The sequence below is a fragment of the Mastacembelus armatus genome, chromosome 3, assembly GCF_900324485.2.
Source record: "Mastacembelus armatus chromosome 3, fMasArm1.2, whole genome shotgun sequence".
Classification (NCBI taxonomy): domain Eukaryota; kingdom Metazoa; phylum Chordata; class Actinopteri; order Synbranchiformes; family Mastacembelidae; genus Mastacembelus; species Mastacembelus armatus.
Genome location: NC_046635.1, coordinates 13,896,683 through 13,914,794, shown reverse-complemented (window position 1 = coordinate 13,914,794; position 18,112 = coordinate 13,896,683). Strand labels below are relative to the sequence as shown.

Below are 18,112 nucleotides of genomic sequence, written 5' to 3'. Positions count from 1 at the left end.
CTCTCATAAGTACAAACCCAATGGAGTCTTTTTCTTAAACAAAATCATGTTTACATTTACTGGTTCACTGTGTGCATCCCTATTAACTATGTTGAATGCGTCACACTCCCTATAAAACCTAAAGAATTTGAAACATGCACACTAAATATATTCAGGTTTTTACTCTTCCCCTTATTTGTCTTTGTTGGTTTTATTACTTAGCAAGCTACTGTTACCGACTCCTGATTAGTGGAATAGTGTGATCCCACGGGCAGCACGGTGGATGAGTGGTTAGCACAGGTCCTGTGTTTGCAACCTGGCCTTTCTGTGTGGAGTTTACTGTGGGTACTCTGGTTTTCTTCCACAGTCCAAAAACATGCATGTTAAGTTGATCGGTGACTCTAAAGTGCCCATAGGAGTGAGTGTGAGTGGTTGTTTGTCTCTGTGTGTCTATATGTGGCCCTGCGATGGACTGGTGACCTATCCAGGGTGTACCCCTGCCTTCCACCTGAAAGAGAGCTGGGATAGGCTCCAGCAAATCCCTGTGACCTTGGTTAAGGAATAAGCAGGTATAGAAAATAGATGGGTAGGTGTGATACCACTGCATTGTCTATTAAATGTGGGACCCACTCCAGAAAACTTTCATCCATAGCAGTATTAGTGTTTTTAAAAAAAAAAAAAAAAAAAAGCTGCACAAAGTACAGTAGCTTAAATATGCAGTAATTTATATAAAATTCACTGAAATGGGATATCTGTAAAGTCTACATTTCATGGAAGTAAAGCAGATTCAAGCTGAATCTTTTATAATTTGCATATTATGCTGGGTTTACATACTGGCAGTGTATAATCTTGTTTTACTATTCTGGCAGCCAGATTGAAAAGATGTGACAATTTGTCTACAATATAAAAATAACCACTGTCACGTAAAGTAGAGCTAGAATCCAAGTGAATGCAAAATAAATCCAGAAAGAAAAATTTTTTTACAACTTCTAAAACTTGTAGGTTCTACCACGTCAAAGATTGGATGCTGCGCTTTTGAATAATTGTGCAATTGTCATGTACTGAGGAAACAGAGGACCAATAACTCACCCACTCTGGTACTCAGGTAACAAGGTCTGACATTATTTTAGCAGGATAACAGATTTAGTGCAGGGAATGAATAACCAGTCAGTGGAAGTGAAGCCAGCTACAGGTTCTGGTGGAAGTGGTTGCTGTCAGGGCCAGACTCGGTAACACCAGGGTAGTCAGGACAGAAGAGAGAGGATTGATCTGGGTGGTTTCTACAGAGCAGAATCTGGCAACATGGGTTTCCCTGGTCAGTGGATCTGGATTATCTGGTGTAACAACTCAGAGGAGACAGAGATCAGTAAATCATACACTACAAAGAAAAACGTTCCTCTTAACAGGAGATATCTTCACGTCTCCAGGAAGAAAAACAGCAATCAAAAATGGGGCGTCTTAGCAGGGCGGGTTGACAGCTTAGTGGTTCCGAAATCCCATTCACTGTCTTAGGTGCAAAGGACAAAATTTCAAATCCCACTTGGGTACACAAACCTCTCAGTGTCAGTTCATCAAACAAAACATAATCAGGATTTGTTCCTCTATTACTCCTTTTGCGTAAAGGAACAATCCTCCAGAAACATGAAAGAGCAAGGCTTAGTTCAGGTCGGTCACTCTGTCTGTTGAAGCCGATGATTCAGGAAGTTCCTCTTGAGCAAAAATAATTCCTTCCAAAAAAACAAAGAAAAGGCTACTTAGCTTAGCACGATGAGACGAGACAGTCAGTGGTCAGCAGTTCTTACCTGGTGTATCCAATAGCATGGAGTAGATCGAGGTAGAGATCATAGAAGTAGTTTGGGCCACAGGAGCAAGGAGATAACAGACAACCTGGTGGTTTGCCTGTGGCAGAGGTATGGTATTTATCTGTAGTCTGAGAAAAGAGCACAGGTGAATTCAATCATGCAATCAGTTAAGCACCGGCAGAGAAAAGAGACAGATCCTGTTTGACCCTTCAGGGTAAAAGCCTGGAACCAGAAGTCAAGCTGCTGATCATGACAGCAATAGGAACAGTTGCGGTCCAACTCCCTCCTGTTTTTTTCTTTGTAGCAGTTTGTAAATATGACATTTTGATTGAAAACTAGTTCTTTTACTGTAACTGTTCTACTGTAACTGTTGCTCGGTTGTGGGCTCAAGCAAAATAACCAAATAATCTACTAACACTGGTGAAGAGATAATACTTCCTAACCACTACTGTGGTGATTTGCATGTGGTGGAATGAATTGGACTCTCATATGGGCTTTGTAAGAAGAGATGGTGACAAATATAGGAATTAGGTTGACTGAATGTGTCCCAGAAGGCAGTGGGTGATGGCACACTTTTGAGTAATTGTGCCAACACTAAAAAGATGAACAGTAGGATTCTAACAATGCTGTAGATAAGAAATATTACATTTACAAGAGACCAGCTTTAATTTATAACCATTAAATATACAGAATCTGTCCACACTTGTCCAAAATGAGTGGACATGCCAGGTTTGGTTTAATAGAAACTGGGGTGGGCACCACTCCCACAATTTCCCCTGCAATAACAATACAAACAGATCCTGTGCGCACACAATGATCTTTGTGTCTGTGGATTAGCCATTTGTGGAACCAATCATGGTTCCCACTGTGCCAAATCCATTCTGTCTTTCCAATAAGCCTCTAATATCTCTGCTCAGTGTGTATCAGGAGCACCTCTTGGCTATGAAAAGCTTTGGTAAGTGAGAAGTACTGTATACTGTATGTATTTTCTGTTAGATAGTGAGGATTTTCTAAGGACACAATGTTAAGTTGTGGTAGGATCTTAACGTGAAAAACATTGACTGCTTAAAATTGGTTTAAAAAAATCACACTGTATATGTTTGGAAATAAATAAAACAGAAATGTGATTTCATCCTTATAAAAACATTCTCTTGTACTAGTCTCCAGTGTGTTTGTGTCCCTTTAGAGTGTTGCAGTTTCTGAGCAAGTGTTAAGTACATGTGTGTACAAGTTCCAATGTATGTACGTGTTTACTTATCTTTCCTATATTAACATGTTGTATTTCTCAATGAGGAAGTATCAGATAATTGAGAGGGATGCCTGTGTGTTTGTCCTGCACATGTGAAGGTCAGTGTATGCTGTCACTCCCTCTGTAGCCTCTGAAGGTGTCTTGCTTCAGTGCACTCCTGATACCCATTTCAACATTGCATGGGTTCCTTTTAGTAGCTCTCCTCTTTCATCCAATGGGAAGCAAGCTGTTGGCAAGGGAAATTGCTTCTGTTTTTAATTATAGGTTATAAATGGTTGGGAGGAGAGCAATGTGCCATCCTGATGCTAAAAAGATGATGAGAAATAGACAAAATTAACTATCTTAGCTGAATCACAAGACATAAACTATTTTAAACCTTTTAAAAAAAGAAGTGTACTGTTTTATACTCTATACATATACAAATACTGTAGGCTCAAAGTGTTTTGGCCTGTGGACCTACCTTGTTAGTTCTGGCCTCCCGATGGGTTTAGCTAACAAATCTGAATAGTTTCCCCTCACAGACATGCACAAAGTCCTTTTTTCACTCCATCTGTCATCAATGCTTTTACTGTTTCCACACAAGCACAGATCACCAAAAGGTCAATTTCTTACTGACAAACATGCATTTTTTCATGTCATGACACAGTTACGAAACACACTGGTGTTTCTGTGAGACTGAATATGTGTTAATACCTGGCTTCTTGGGTTAGAACTCAAGGAACATAAGCCTCTCTGTCCAAAGTCCCTATTTAACAGTCTCTCCCATGTCTTGCTTGACTCTTACCAGCAGCCTTCACTCCCTCCTGGTTTTCTCCTGCCTTTATCTGTAGTCCATGATCATGCTGTCTCCTGTTGCTTATGCTCTCATCAGTTCTGAAATCTTTCCTTAGTCCAGTACAATTCATTATCATCGCATCGCAGTGTCATTTTTATTGTATAATGCTGATTTTCAGCAAAATGACTTTGTCTGTCAGTCAGTGACGTGTGGTGGATTGCCTGTGTTGAATCTGCCCAGGAGTAGCTGTCTTCCAATGTTGGCCATCCACCTGTTGAACTCCAGTTGAAGCACTCAAAACTTTAGTGCCTTCTGCCATAAACATCTGAGATATAGCTAACATATTTTCTATGTCATCCAGCACTATTTGGAATAGAACGGTGCAGCAAGATATAAAGTAATTTTCCTTTGTTTTTGTAGGCAGGACTTGTGTGGCAATGCTGAAATGGGTCCCACCGACCCTGCTAGCATTGATTGACAAAGTCTGCTGAAAAATGGCTCCATACCTAAAACTGTAGCAGCTAAATAGAATTTATCATTAATTTGCTTACCTAGACCTCTGTTTTTCCTGCTGAGACATGTCAATATTTCTGGCAAATATTAAGTATTAAGTATTGGCAAAAAACTTTCTAATCAGTGTCTGTGAAGATCTCAGTCATTCAAGGGAAGTTATCTAAAGGTTGAGTCATGGCAACTGGACTTTCAGTTTTTTTAAGTCGAAATGTTTTACCACCCATCCAATTGGCTTCATCAGTCTGAGAAAAAACTGGACTGGAACCTCCAATTTATCTTCCAGGTTGATTAAGGTGATTGAATGTTTAAAACATCTGGAAAAGGACAATGCCATTGACAGGACCACCTACTACAGACTGTATCCATCCCCTGTCTGTATGAGACAGTGGATGGTCTCTTTGTGTATTTTAGTCCCTAAGATACACAAAGCGAGAGCCCCCCTTAGTGACATATAACATTGCCAAACACCTTGCCACCATCTTAGTGCCGCTGATAGGTCACACAGACCACCACATCCGGAATTCAGAGGAATTTGCTTCCAGATTCAGACATCTGAGCTTGGATAGAGATTAAACTATGGTATCCTTTGATGTTAAATCCCTCTTCACCAGCATCCAAACCACCGATGCTTTAACATCTGCTAGGAGAAGACTAAAAGAGGACAGCGCTCTCTCTACCAGGAGCAGCCTCAACCCAAATGTTTTCCAGGGAGGACACATTCTTGGTGAATCAGAGGGGTCATATGAGTTTACCATTAGATCCTCACGGCCCTCACCTGAGCTCACTCCTTTTGTTCATCTATCGAGCCTATTCAGGCCAGGTGTGAAGTGAAACCAACTCAGGAGTGTGGGCCTAATGACTTTCACCTGATTTACTTAGCTACCCTAGTAGGTCTATGGGAGTAGGGGTGGAGTGAAATCAACCTGGAAGATAAATTGGAGGTTCCAGTCCAGCTTTTGACTGAAAAAGCCATTTGGATGGATGGTGAAACGTTTTGACTTAAAAAAATGTCTAGTCCAGTTGCCATGACTCAACCTTTAGATTTCTAATCAGTGGCTTTGACAAATGCAGTACTGGTTTTTCCATGTTCATGTCAGATAATAACGTCTATACAGAGGTAGCAATTCCAGATAAAGCTACTGTTGTATTGAAGTTTGCAATATTGCAAAAATAAGCTTTGTCATCAAATTGGATTTACAGAGTTTTAGCATCATTGGCATGTTTTGGCATCTTTAATCTGAAAGGGATATAACAGCAGACCCACAACTTTATAAAGAGCATGCATTTAAATTGGGATCAGTTATTTGTGAGGAGTTTGCATGTTTTCCCTCTGCCTGTTTGACTTTCCTCCCCTAATTTTTCATAGCAGACATTTTGGCTTGTCAGAGCAGGAAAAGCACAGCTGTTATTGATTACAACTGCATCCCATTTAGGTGATCTACACTAACCATGCCTTACTTGGACACTTAATGGAACAAAGCCATTGTTAATGAAAGTTGTTTCACTCATGCCTTTTCTGTTATAAGTCAAAATGTCTGCCATGAAATGGTCTTTTGGCAAGTCTAAATTGGTGCAAATTGGTGTATAAGTATAAATGATTGTGTCTTTGTGTGTCAGCTTTGTGTTTGACTGTCCAGATTGTACCCCTCTTCTCATGCTATACCAGCTGGTATAGGCTGCAGCCCTGTTGAGACCCCAAAGAATAAGCCAGTATAACTGCTGAATTAATAGATCTACAATCTAATAGTCTACAATTACTGTATATTAGACTTTTTGTTGTGGAATATACTTACTGTTTATGTTGTTTCCTATGGTTGTATGTTGTTGGCACGTAACTCGTTTGCTCATGATAGAAGAGGCAGACTGTAATTTTGTAAGTAAACCTTTAAATTCTTAAAGGTTAAATGTGTAATATTTAAAGTGATCTATTAGCAGAAATGGAATATAGTACTCAGAAATATGTAGTCATTAGTGTGTAATCACTGGAACATACCAAGTGTTGCATTTTCTTAATCTTGGAATGAGCCTTTTAATTCTACACAGGGAATGGGCCTCCTTCCGTGGAGGAAGCCAAGTTATGCCATCATGTTTCTACAGTAGCCCAGAATGGACAAACCAAAACATGGTCACCATACCTTTGTGGCTGGAAATGTGGAGGTGGTGTGTGAGGGGTGCTCAGAAGGTTGCATCCTGTAATCTCACCACTAGAATCTGATAAATCATACACATTGCACCTTTAAACCTGTCCCTACTTTCAAGAGTTAATCTACATTTATGTTATGAATAAAGTCATTGTAAAGTTGAGGAACATGGCAGAAAATTTGATTAAATAGCAACTTAATTTTGAACTTTTTGCTGACCTCCAGTGGTTTGACTTGTACTGTAATGATGGGCAAGCATCCTCTAAGGCCCTGTGACATCACTGCTAAGTGTTACTACAGTGGTAACAACCACATTGATTTCACACTTTAGTGATGCTGGATGTGGTCAGAGGTAAAGCAGGCTAGAAACTTTAAATCAGAGAGGACAGTTACACTGATTTTTAGTTACTTTAAGTTAGTCTCTAATGTCATCCATTCATGCAAATAAATATCTATTTTGGCTTCTCAAAGTCATCTAATTCTGTTGTTTACTCTCTCAGGTAGAGACTGTATTTGGCTCTCCCAACATGACAGTTGCTTATCATGTGACTGGAGGGGACATGGTTTATCCCCCCTCTGTAGTGCTGGAAGGCTTGGACTCCTATGGCCGTGATAAGCTGATTGCAGACCTGCGACAATACCTTCCTATGGTAACAGCCCTGCCCCTCCCAGTTGCATTATGGAGACCCAACCCTGCCACTGGCTTCCAGCTGAAAACAGGTCAGCAGGTATTCAGTCAGTATAAATATAATAGATAGAGAATGTATATATGTATATGTATATGTAGAAATTGGCCTGAGAATTACTGTTATTTTTCCTGCTGTGATTGTACAGCAGAGAAATTTCTTGGGAAACTAGATCTGAGGAAATTACAATATGGCATGGCTAGTCAGACTCTAGTTTAGTCTTCATAATCACCATTATAGTCTTAAGTCATAAGTCCAAGAGCAGTGAAAACATAATGTATGCTACATTATGTTTTCACTCACCTAAAGAATTTTTAAAAACCCCATGAACTGTTTTATTTCATTATTGCTGACCACCAAAGACAGTCTGTAAGATCTGGATATCCATCACGCACATACATAGACTTGAGATCTTATACCAACAAAGTCACATGTGACCTGGGTGATACAGGCGATGTAAAAAATGAGCCTTTTTTTCTTCTTGCCTTCTGCACAAAGTATACCTTTAGCTAACTGTGGACTGGTAGCCTCACAACCATGTGGTTGGAGGTGCGTTTTCATCCTCCAGAGGCTGCATAGCCGGTGATTAACATATACTCCGTTTGAGCTAGGAATTGTCTCTCTCTTATGGAGAACATGGTCAATTCAGGTAAGTTGTTGTCTCCTTTTATTTACTAAGCCTGTGCTGTTACTGCTACTGCTAATGTTTGTTGCTTGTTGATCAGGAGGTAGAACAGGTCATCCATGAACCAGAGGGCTGGTGGTTTGATCCTTGGCTTCACTAGTCCACATGTCAACGTGTCCCTGGGCAAGAAGTGTCTTTCAGATGTTCCATTGGTGTATGAGTACATGAGCAATTGTGTGAGCAAATGGGTGAATGGACAAATAGTGTAAAAGCACTTTGAATGCACTTGAGTGTAGAAAAAGGATTAAGGCTTTACAGCAAATAACTTATGAAAAAGCAAAAAATTCATAGGCAAATTGAATGCACCTCAGATATTCACATCAAGTGCAATTTGAATATGCAACTATGGGTTCTGTAGGTCTGCCCTGAAGTTATTGACAGTATTGTAAAGGCCACCTGCATACTGTCTAACTTGCTCCAGAGTGCAGAGGAGAGTAAGCATTCTGACAGTGGGAAACCACATGATGCTGATAGGGTGGACAGCATTCTAGCTCCCCTCAGGAACCTGCGGGGGAGCAGGGCATCAGCAGAGGCCCTGAGCATGAGATACCTTCTACCTATAATGGAAGGTATTTCACTCTTCTCCAAGGTATCTCACTTGTCCAGCAGTTGGACAAGTGTCCTGGCAGTAGTACACCATGGTTTTTCTGTGTGAAGTAATTATCTCCAGTCTTTACTTTTCAATCAAAACATTTACAACACAACACACAAATGTACATGTCATAAATCTGTATAAAATTCTATAAAATATATCAAATATTTCATTACTGAACATTATTTTTCAACCATAGTTTATCAATACACTGAATGCACTGTTAATTTTTTAATGCAAATACTGATAATAAATATATATTTCTTTCTCTAGTTGTTCAATTCACAAATTAAAAAAAATAGTATTGGTACAAATATATTTTAACTAATAACATGAAATCTCAAAACATCCAAACATACCTCAACAACAACAACAACAATAATAATAATAATAAGAAGAATGAGTGTCCAATAATAAAATAACAGAGGTAGGCGTACATGATGGATTCGAGAGGTGGGTGGTAGATCACGAACAAAGCAAATAGGTTTCAGCACAAGAACAGCATTCAATAAAGCAACACCACAGAAATGTAAAGTTATGTGACTGACTATAAACAGCCCCAAATTTTGCCTCATGAAGTTGTTCCTGCATTTTTATTTTAATCCAGGACTGCCTGTCTTTAGGGAGCGTTGTCATTGCTGGAGCTAAACTCAGGAAGAAGAGCGTGGTGTCATCCCTTCCTGCTCTCTCCCAGGCTTTCTTCTTCTTCAAATACTCCTCTAATATTATGTCAGTGCTCTTCCTCTTTTCCTTGGCCACCCTGGGCAGTACTACAGGTCTCTCTCCCTCGCTCTCTGCCTGGTCATACAAGTCCTTTGCTGGCCCTACCTCCGTTTCTGCCTCCAACTCTTCCTCACCCTGACCATCAAGATTGCTGTGGGTACTTTTCAGAAGAAACTAGTGTGCTTAATGATTGCCCACTCCACAGCAATTATTTGAATAAAGGTAGCAAATCTAGAAAAGACATTGCATATTTCCACCTTTCCTTTTTGTCACTTTTTTTGCACTCCTCACCTCACCCTCCTGTCTCTTCTTCGTCAGATAAGAATCTCTTAGATTTTTTCACAGCTTTTTTCAACTCCTCTGCTACAATGCAGTCGCTAGGTTATATTGCACCCAATCACACTCATCATGCAGTGAATAATGCCAATAAATATAGTATCGTTCTGTTTCAGCAGGACAGTAATAGAAAATGTGCTCTCCATACTCTGTCATGATTCTCAGATGAATGGTAATAAACTATGACATATTTTACATTGCTCATTATCATATACTATTTATCATATAAAATCAAAATTTTGTCTCTGGTGTTTAAAGGCCATTGCACTACATTACACTGGACTTCATTGGCATCACACTGATGAAGGCCACCACTCTTTCCTCCCAGCGAGTGGGGGACATTATCTTCCCAGTTTCTCACTTTTGAATAGGCTGGAGGTTGTTCTGAAGTCGAACAGCTTCTCCAACTACATTGGACTACAAGGCGAAATCCTCGGAAATGAAAATAGCTAAATTTTACCAAAATTGGGTCATTAAAAAGTCAAAATTAAGTAATTGTGTCAATTGGCTCCAGTTTCCAAGATACAGCTTCAGATTCTTCAAAATAATTCAAAATTAGGAGGGGCGTGTGCGATTATGCTCCATAACTTTTTTTTTTATATACAGTGGGTACGGAAAGTATTCAGACCCTTTTACATTTTTCACTCTTTGTGTCATTGCAGCCATTTGCCAAAATCAAAAAAGTTCATTTTATTTCTCATTAATGTACACTCAGCACCCCATCTTGACAGAAAAAACAGAAATGTAGACATTTTTGCAAATTTATTAAAAAAGAAAAACTGAAATATCACATGGTCATAAGTATTCAGACCCTGTGCTCAGTATTGAGTAGAAGCACCCTTTTGAGCTAGTACAGCCATGAGTCTTCTTGGGAATGATGCATCAAGTTTTTCACACCTGGATTTGGGGATCCTCTGCCATTCTTCCTTGCATATCCTCTCCAGTTCTGTCAGGTCGGATGGTGAACGTTGGTGGACAGCCATTTTCAGGTCTCTCCAGAGATGCTCAATTGGGTTTAGGTCAGGGCTCTGGCTGGGCCAGTCAAGGACGGTCACAGAGTTGTTCCAAAGCCACTCCTTTGTTATTTTAGCTGTGTGCTTAGGTTCACTGTCCTGTTGAAAGGTGAACCTTCAGCCCAGTCTGAGGTCCTGAGCACTCTGGAAGAGGTTTTCTTCCAGGATATCTCTGTACTTGGCCACATTCATCTTTCCTTCAATTGCAACCAGTCTTCCTGTCCCTGCAGCTGAAAAACACCCCCATAACATGATGCTCCCACCACCATGTTTCACTGTAGGGATTGTATTGGGCAGGTGATGAGCAGTGCCTGGTTTTCTCCACACATACCGCTTAGAATTAACGCCAAAAAGTTCAATCTTGGTCTCATCAGACCAGAGCATCTTATTTCTCATAGTCTGGGAGTCCTTCATGTGTTTTTTGGCAAACTCTATGCGGGCTTTCATGCACTGAGGAGAGGCTTCCGTCGGGCTACTCTGCCATAAAGCGCCTGCAGTGATAGTTGACTTTGTGGAACTTTCTCCCATCTCCCTACTGCATCTCTGGAGCTCAGCCACAGTGATCTTTGGGTTCTTCTTTACCTCTCTCACCAAGGCTCCTCTCCCACGATTGCTCAGTTTGGCTGGACAGCCAGGTCTAGGAAGAGTTCTGGTCGTCCCAGACTTTTTCCATTTGAGGATTATGGAGGCCACTGTGCTCTTAGGAACCTTGAGTGCTGCAGAAATTATTTTGTAACCTTGGCCAGATCTGTGCCTTGCCACAGTTCTGTCTCTGAGTTCCTTGGGCAGTTCCTTCGACCTCATGACTCTCATTTGCTCTGACATGCACTGTGAGCTGTAAGGTCTTATATAGACAGGTGTGTGCCTTTCCTAATCAAGTCCAATCAGTTTAATGCTGGACTCCAATGAAGGAGCAGAACCATCTCAAGGAAGATCAGAAGAAATGGACAGCATGTGAGTTAAATATGAGTGTCACTGCTAAGGGTCTGAATACTTATGACCATGTGATATTTCAGTTTTTTTCTTTTTTAATAAATTTGCAAGAATTTCTACATTTCTGTTTTTTTTCTGTCAAGATGGGGTGCTGAGTGTACATTAATGAGAAATAAAATGAACTTTTTTGATTTTGGCAAATGGCTGGAATGACACAAAGAGTGAAAAATTTAAAGGGGTCTGAATACTTTCCGTACCCACTGTACTATACTCAAAATTTGATATACTAATGTGAATGGTGCCCGCCAATTGATCATTTTATTGATACCAATAATGTAACTTTCCATTCATTATTGGTTTTTCATGTAACATTTTGACCCTTTTGATAAACTGTCCAAATTGAGGGTGGGTTGGTCCCATACTTTTGTCAAGAAATTACTGATCATCAGACACCCCCCTCCTTTGTAGGCAAATATACTCGCCCATGTATAGATAATTCTAAATCTTTATCATGAAATATCTTGATAACTTTAACCAACCAGTACCTTTATCACATGTTTTCTAATTAATTTAATCAAAATATCTTAGAATTAGCACATTTTGTCTTGGAGGTTGATAATTTCCCAAAATTTGTAGACCACTACTATTAAGCAAACTAACAGCAGCTTCAATAGTCATCCCTTTGGGGCTTGTCTCGTTGTGCCCCTTACAGATCTGGCTCAACGGCTTAGGCCTCGGGTCAAGATGGCATCAAGGAAAGTTGGTAACCAATCCGTGGAGGAGTATGCCCTATTTAGACTGTGTTGTCCCCATGGACTTAGTACCATCTCGCTGGGTGATAATAACCACAGATGCATCCCTTTTAGGGCGCTATGTGGAACCACAGGGCGGGTAAGGGCACCTAGAGGCTCCCACACATAAACATGCTGGAGAGGTATGCAGTATATCTCACCTTCAGGTATTTCCTTCGTTTCCAGAAGGGCAATAATGTTCTTGTCTGGTCAGACAACATGTCCACAGTTTAACATGTAAACCACCAGGTCAAGTCAGTCTCTGAGGAAGGCGCAGAGACTCCTCTGGTGGGCCCAACCCATCCAATCTTGCCAATCTCAGGACAAAACATCTACTTGGGATGCAGGTAATATGGTTTCTCATGATCTGCTAGCTCCTCAGTGGAGTGCCGTTCCCTCAGAGACAGGACCTTCTGATGCATGACTCTGCTCAATGCGAGAGCACCCTCTACTAAAATGTTGTATGCTAACAAGTTGACACTCTTCTCCAATCGATATAGAGATCAACAGGTGGAGACAGAGCATTACTCTGGTACTCAGGTTTCTATAGATGCTACTGCATTGTGGTACACTGTGTCCACTGTCAAGGTCTACATCGTTCCCATTTTGGCTTAGCATTTTTAAGTTAATAAGTAGTCTATAGGGTCCCATTATTACAGGTTGTCTGTGAAGATTCTCAGTCATCCAGGTTAAGTTATCTAGAGGTTGAGTCATGGCCACTGGACTTCTAGTTTTTAGGTTGAAACGCTTCACCACTCATCCAAATGGCTTCATCAGTCTAAGAGAAAGCTGGTATGGAAACTCCAATTTATCTTTCAGGTTGGTTTCACTCCACCTAGTCCCATAGGCTCATTAGGTGAGCTATGTAAATCAGGTGAGAGTCGTTAGACCCACATTCCTGACTCTCACTTGATTTACATAGCTCACCTAATGAGCCTATGGGACTATGGGTGGAGTGAAACCAACCTGAAAGATAAATTGGAGTTTCCATACCAGCTTTCTCTTAGACTGATGTAAGCCATTTGGATGAGGGGTGAAACATTTTGACCTAAAAACTAGAAGTCCAGTTGCCATGACTCAACCTTGATTATTACAGGTTCAATGTAGCTGCCTCTCACCCAGTGACAGCGGCTGCCTTGTCTGCAACTGAGGCATGGTAAGTGCAGATTCTTCGTGACTTAGCTGGTGTTAGTCATACAGGTCTTACAGACTTACAGAGTCTTTGGCAATCAGCAAGAATGAAATAGAACGAGAGTTACAAATGTAACTGCGGTTATATGAATTCACGTGTGTCACTTTGTTGGTATAAGTTCTTGCTGGGTGCTCACATGTGTGCAATGGATATCCAGGTCTTACAGACTGTCTCTGCTGGTCATCCAGAATTCATAGAACCTATCACAATTCTCCTTTTTATAAGCTTATCTCATTCCTGTATTCCAGTGCTGCAGTTTGTGGGCGCAGGTGATGATCCTCGGTCCTGTCGATTCCTTCAAATGATGGAGCAGAGGCTTGAGAAGGTCTTCTTTGAAGCGCAGTCCAAAGTGCTCAGCACTAGCAGCAGGCTTTCTGTTCAGGTACAGTGCTGGTACATATTGCACTTACAGCACTGTGTAGGTGTTAGATTGACAAAGTTGTGATTGTTAAAACCAGTGTTGAAATGTGCACAGTCTAGTGTTTTGCTATCATTTTATGGACAGTTCCATGTATAATAAACCATCCAAAACCCCCAAAATAGATTAAGAATGGGGGTCTGTACAAGAGTTTACTAATTAATTTTGCGTAATTGACTTAATTTTAACAGTTGTGTCCCCTGTTACACATTGATATTAATATGTGGTTTTGTGATTTGGCAGCTACAAACAAATGGAAACTGTGTGCTATTTGTGCATATTTGTTCGATCAGGCTTTGCCTTTTAACCAAGAACTGCTTCTGAGAAGCAAATTAATTATGTTCATGGAGGCAATGTTTATATTAATTTTAATAAGCTGCCACATCAACCTGCATCCTATATTAAAGCTAATTTGATGTTTCTTTATGCATGAAAACATTTAGATTACATTATTGCTTTTTTCATGCATTGCCAGTTTCTAGTTGTGATTTTCATATTTGTTTATTCAAGACAATAAAGGATTTGTCATACCTACTATGTCATTGTGTTCAACAAGATATATAAAAATTATTTACATTTGCACAGACTAGTTTATATGGTTATACCTATATTTTCCTGTCCACATCCGTTTTTTCCCCAGATGCTGAGTATCTTGAAAGCACCAGGCTCTCCTGCTGTGTCATTGGTCTACATTGTGAGGAATGGCACTGTCTTCCTAAATGGCACCACTGCCTCAAATCTCCTTGGTCAGCTGTCAGCTGAGCTGGTGGGATACTTCCTCTTCTATCCACCACTTATCATTGCTGAGCGTAAGTTACAATTTGTATTCTGAGCATTCAACAGCCATACGAGAAACCAAAACTAGTTCTTGTGTTTTCTCTAGAATGATTTTCTTCTCCAAATAGCAAAAAGTATTGTGCTTTTGCTTGCAAGAGATTCTCTATATAAACTTGTCTAGAACCTTTGATTCTAGACAAAGACACTAATACACTGGTTGATTTCATTAGTCAAACAAAGATCTAATCCAACCTTAGACATTTCAGTTGAGTTAATGCAGTGAAAGTGATCATTCAGTTTTTTTTTTGTTTTTTTTTTCACATGGACTGGACAACTTCAGAAGGCTTATGTGCATACTACTATACGCAATGACAACTTGTTATGATGTGCTGGTGCGGTGGTTCCACATGCTGGACAAAAGATTTTGTTCACTCCTGGATCTCCCAGGGCTCAGGCAAAAATACAAATTCTGTTCGGGAACAAAACGCCACTCCAACGAGGACAGACTGGCACAAACACACAAGATCCCTGTCCAGGAACAAAATGCTGCTTCAGTGAGGACAGGCAAGCATACACAAACGAGTCACCTCCACGTACATTGGGTAATGCTCCAACAGAGAACAAAGGAACAGAGGAGATATATATATATATATATATATATATATATATATATATATATATACAAAAGGACTAAAAAGGAGCAGGTGAAACTAATTTCCCTAATTAACATAAAGCTACCTAACATCCCCATAGGTGCTAAAGGAAACTAGACACCAAAATAAAAGTCCCATAACCGGAAACCAAATTTAAGACCATAACACAACTGAGGAAATTAATGTCTAAGTCTCACCTCCAGTTTCTCAGTAATTTGATGTGTGTGACTGTTCCGCTTTTATGATCACATTTGATTTGAATGACTGTGTCTCTAAAGCATAGTTCATGCAAAGACACAACTAAGCCCATGCCTTTCATCTCATCCTCTTTTAAAGGCATACTCAGCCTGTGTTACAGTTGCACCCTTTGAAAAACAAATGAAAAGTGATAGGAAATCAGTGAGAATCTAAACAGAAATGCCAGTGGAGTCCCAATATGCAGCCAACTGTTCAGTATGGCAGATGTTTCAGAAATACAGTGAGACACCATTTTAATACTTTATTTATCCCTGAAGGAGTGATCAACAGTTTTTACTAACCTCATTCTGTTCAGATACAGAACTGGGCTATGCAACTGATTGGGATTTCAGCTCCTTTTCAGTGTCATGATCAATATCTAACAGGAACCAGTTTTCAGGTTCTGGATTTGTGCATCCTTTAGTTTAATCAAAAAACAATGGGAGGTGTATGAAGGTTTGAATTAGTGTTTCCTGTTAGTCTTTTATCTGTCACTGTTCTGAAGTAATAAAAGGTGAAATGTCATGTACGATGCATTTCATGAAAAACCTCTGCAGATATTGGCCAATAATATAAGCAGGGTAAATTGTCCTTTTCATTGGTTTTATGATGCCCCTAAACTGAAGGTGTTTCAGCCGTGTTTTACAGTCTTCTGCATCTAACAGATGAGATCACTTTTTGCAACTGTTTATAGAGACTTTCTGTCTTTCATGCATTGAGTCTATTTTCATCTTTTGACACACATTGTACACAGTGATTTAGTTGGTTAGATTTTTCAAGAAACTCCTGAAAACATTATTGCATTATTCTGACTACAAGACCTCAGGGTATGTGGGGAAATGTCTGCTGTCTCAAAATGATGCAGAAAAACTAGTCCATGCATTTGTTTCCTCAAGGCTAGATTACTGTAACTCATTACTATCTGGATGTCCTAATATCTTAATAAAAAGCCTCCAATTAATCCAGAATGCCGCAGCCAGAGTCCTGACAGGAACTAGCAAGAGAGATCATATTTCTCCTATATTGGCTTCTCTTCATTGGCTCCCTGTAAAATATAGAATAGAATTTAAAATCCTTCTTCTCACATACAAATCCCTTCATAATCAAGCTCCTTCATACCTTAAAGACCTCATAGTACCATATTATCCCAATAGACCACTTCGCTCTCAGAGTGCAGGCCTACTTGTGGTTCCCAGAGTTCTCAAAAGCAGAATGGGAGGCAGAGCCTTTAGCTATCAAGCTCCTCTCCTGTGGAACCAGCTCTCAGCCTGGGTTCAGGAGGCAGACACTCTCTGTACTTTTAAGGCTAGACTTAAAACCTTCCTCTTTGACAAAGCATATAGTTAGGGCTGGCTTCAGGCAACCCTGAACCATCCCTTAGTTAGTTATGCTGCTATAGGCCTAGACTGCCCGAGGACCATCGGTGCACTGAGCTCCCCTACCCTAACCCCCCCCCCCCTTCTCTCCCACCTCATGTATATTCCACCATTGAATGTTACTAACCTTGTGCTCTCTCTCTCCCCTAGTTTGTGCTCTCTCCCTCCCTCTCTCTCTCTCTCTCTCTCTCTGTACCTTCTGCAGGTGTCCCTGGTCCTGGAGCTGTTTATCGCTGATGTGCAGTTACTGGCCCCACCAACTTGCAGTGTCTATTTGTTGTTTATTGTTGCTGTTCTTTTCTCTCTGCTCTATCCACTCACCCCAACCGGTCGAGGCAGATGGCCGCCCAAACTGAGCCCGGTTCTGCTGGAGGTTTTTTTCTTCCGTTAAAGGGAGTTTTTTCCTCTCCACTGTCGCCAAGTGCTTGCTCATAAGGGAATTGTTGGGTTTTTAGTTTTAGTTTTTGTAAAGTGCCTTGAGATGATTTGTATTGTGATTTGGCGCTATACAAATAAAATTGAATTGAATTGAATTGCTTGTCTGCCATGTTTTATAGAAACGTCTTATGGAAAATGTTTTGTTTATATGGAGAGATTTTGATTTTGCACTGTGAAGATTTATTCTTTTATCAGCCAGAGAGAATGGATATATTCAGTTTATATTACAGATAGTTCTCATAGACTGCATACAAATTGTAATATCTAAAGTATGAATAATACAGAAATTTTTTGCCAAGTGGATTCTTGAGGTGACATTTATTGTTAAGCCCTGACAAACCAGTTGTTTAGTATTTGTTTGTTTGTTTGCTTGTTTACTATTTATCTTCTTTCACCCTTACAATTTCATATTTTCTGTCAGGATCTGAACTTGGTTTCCGGTTCTGAGCCCTGCCTGGCGTCTTATTTTGGTTAGTTTCCTGTTTCTGTTCTGTGTTTAGTTCCAGGTGGCTTTGTGTTTCAATTATCATTAGTAGATTGCTTTCAGTTACATTCGTTCGAGGACTTGTGTCAGTTTCTGTTTCCCTGTCTGTCTGCCTGCCTGTCTGCCTGCCCGCCAAGTGGCGGAGAGTGTCTAGTGTTTTGCCTGAGTCCTGGACAATCCAGGGGGAATAAAAGCCTGCAGTGTCCTGCATTTGGGTCCTCACCACTCTTTATTGCACCGCCGACATCCGAGGGCTTGACAGAATGTTCCGGCCAGATACGGACCCAGCGGACACCGAGGAAAGATGGAGCGAAGGGCT

General features: G+C 40.4%; 1 protein-coding gene across 1 annotated transcript in view; it reads left to right on the top strand.

Moving 5' to 3' along the window:
- Positions 1 to 18,112, top strand: part of kiaa1549lb (KIAA1549-like b) — a 107,523-nt gene that overhangs the window by 55,605 nt on the left and 33,806 nt on the right. Inside the window, exons 5-7 of the mRNA XM_026320093.1 lie at positions 6,960 to 7,179; positions 13,659 to 13,792; positions 14,469 to 14,637. Coding sequence (XP_026175878.1) covers positions 6,960 to 7,179; positions 13,659 to 13,792; positions 14,469 to 14,637 — 523 coding nt within the window. The remainder of the gene's footprint in view (positions 1 to 6,959; positions 7,180 to 13,658; positions 13,793 to 14,468; positions 14,638 to 18,112) is intronic.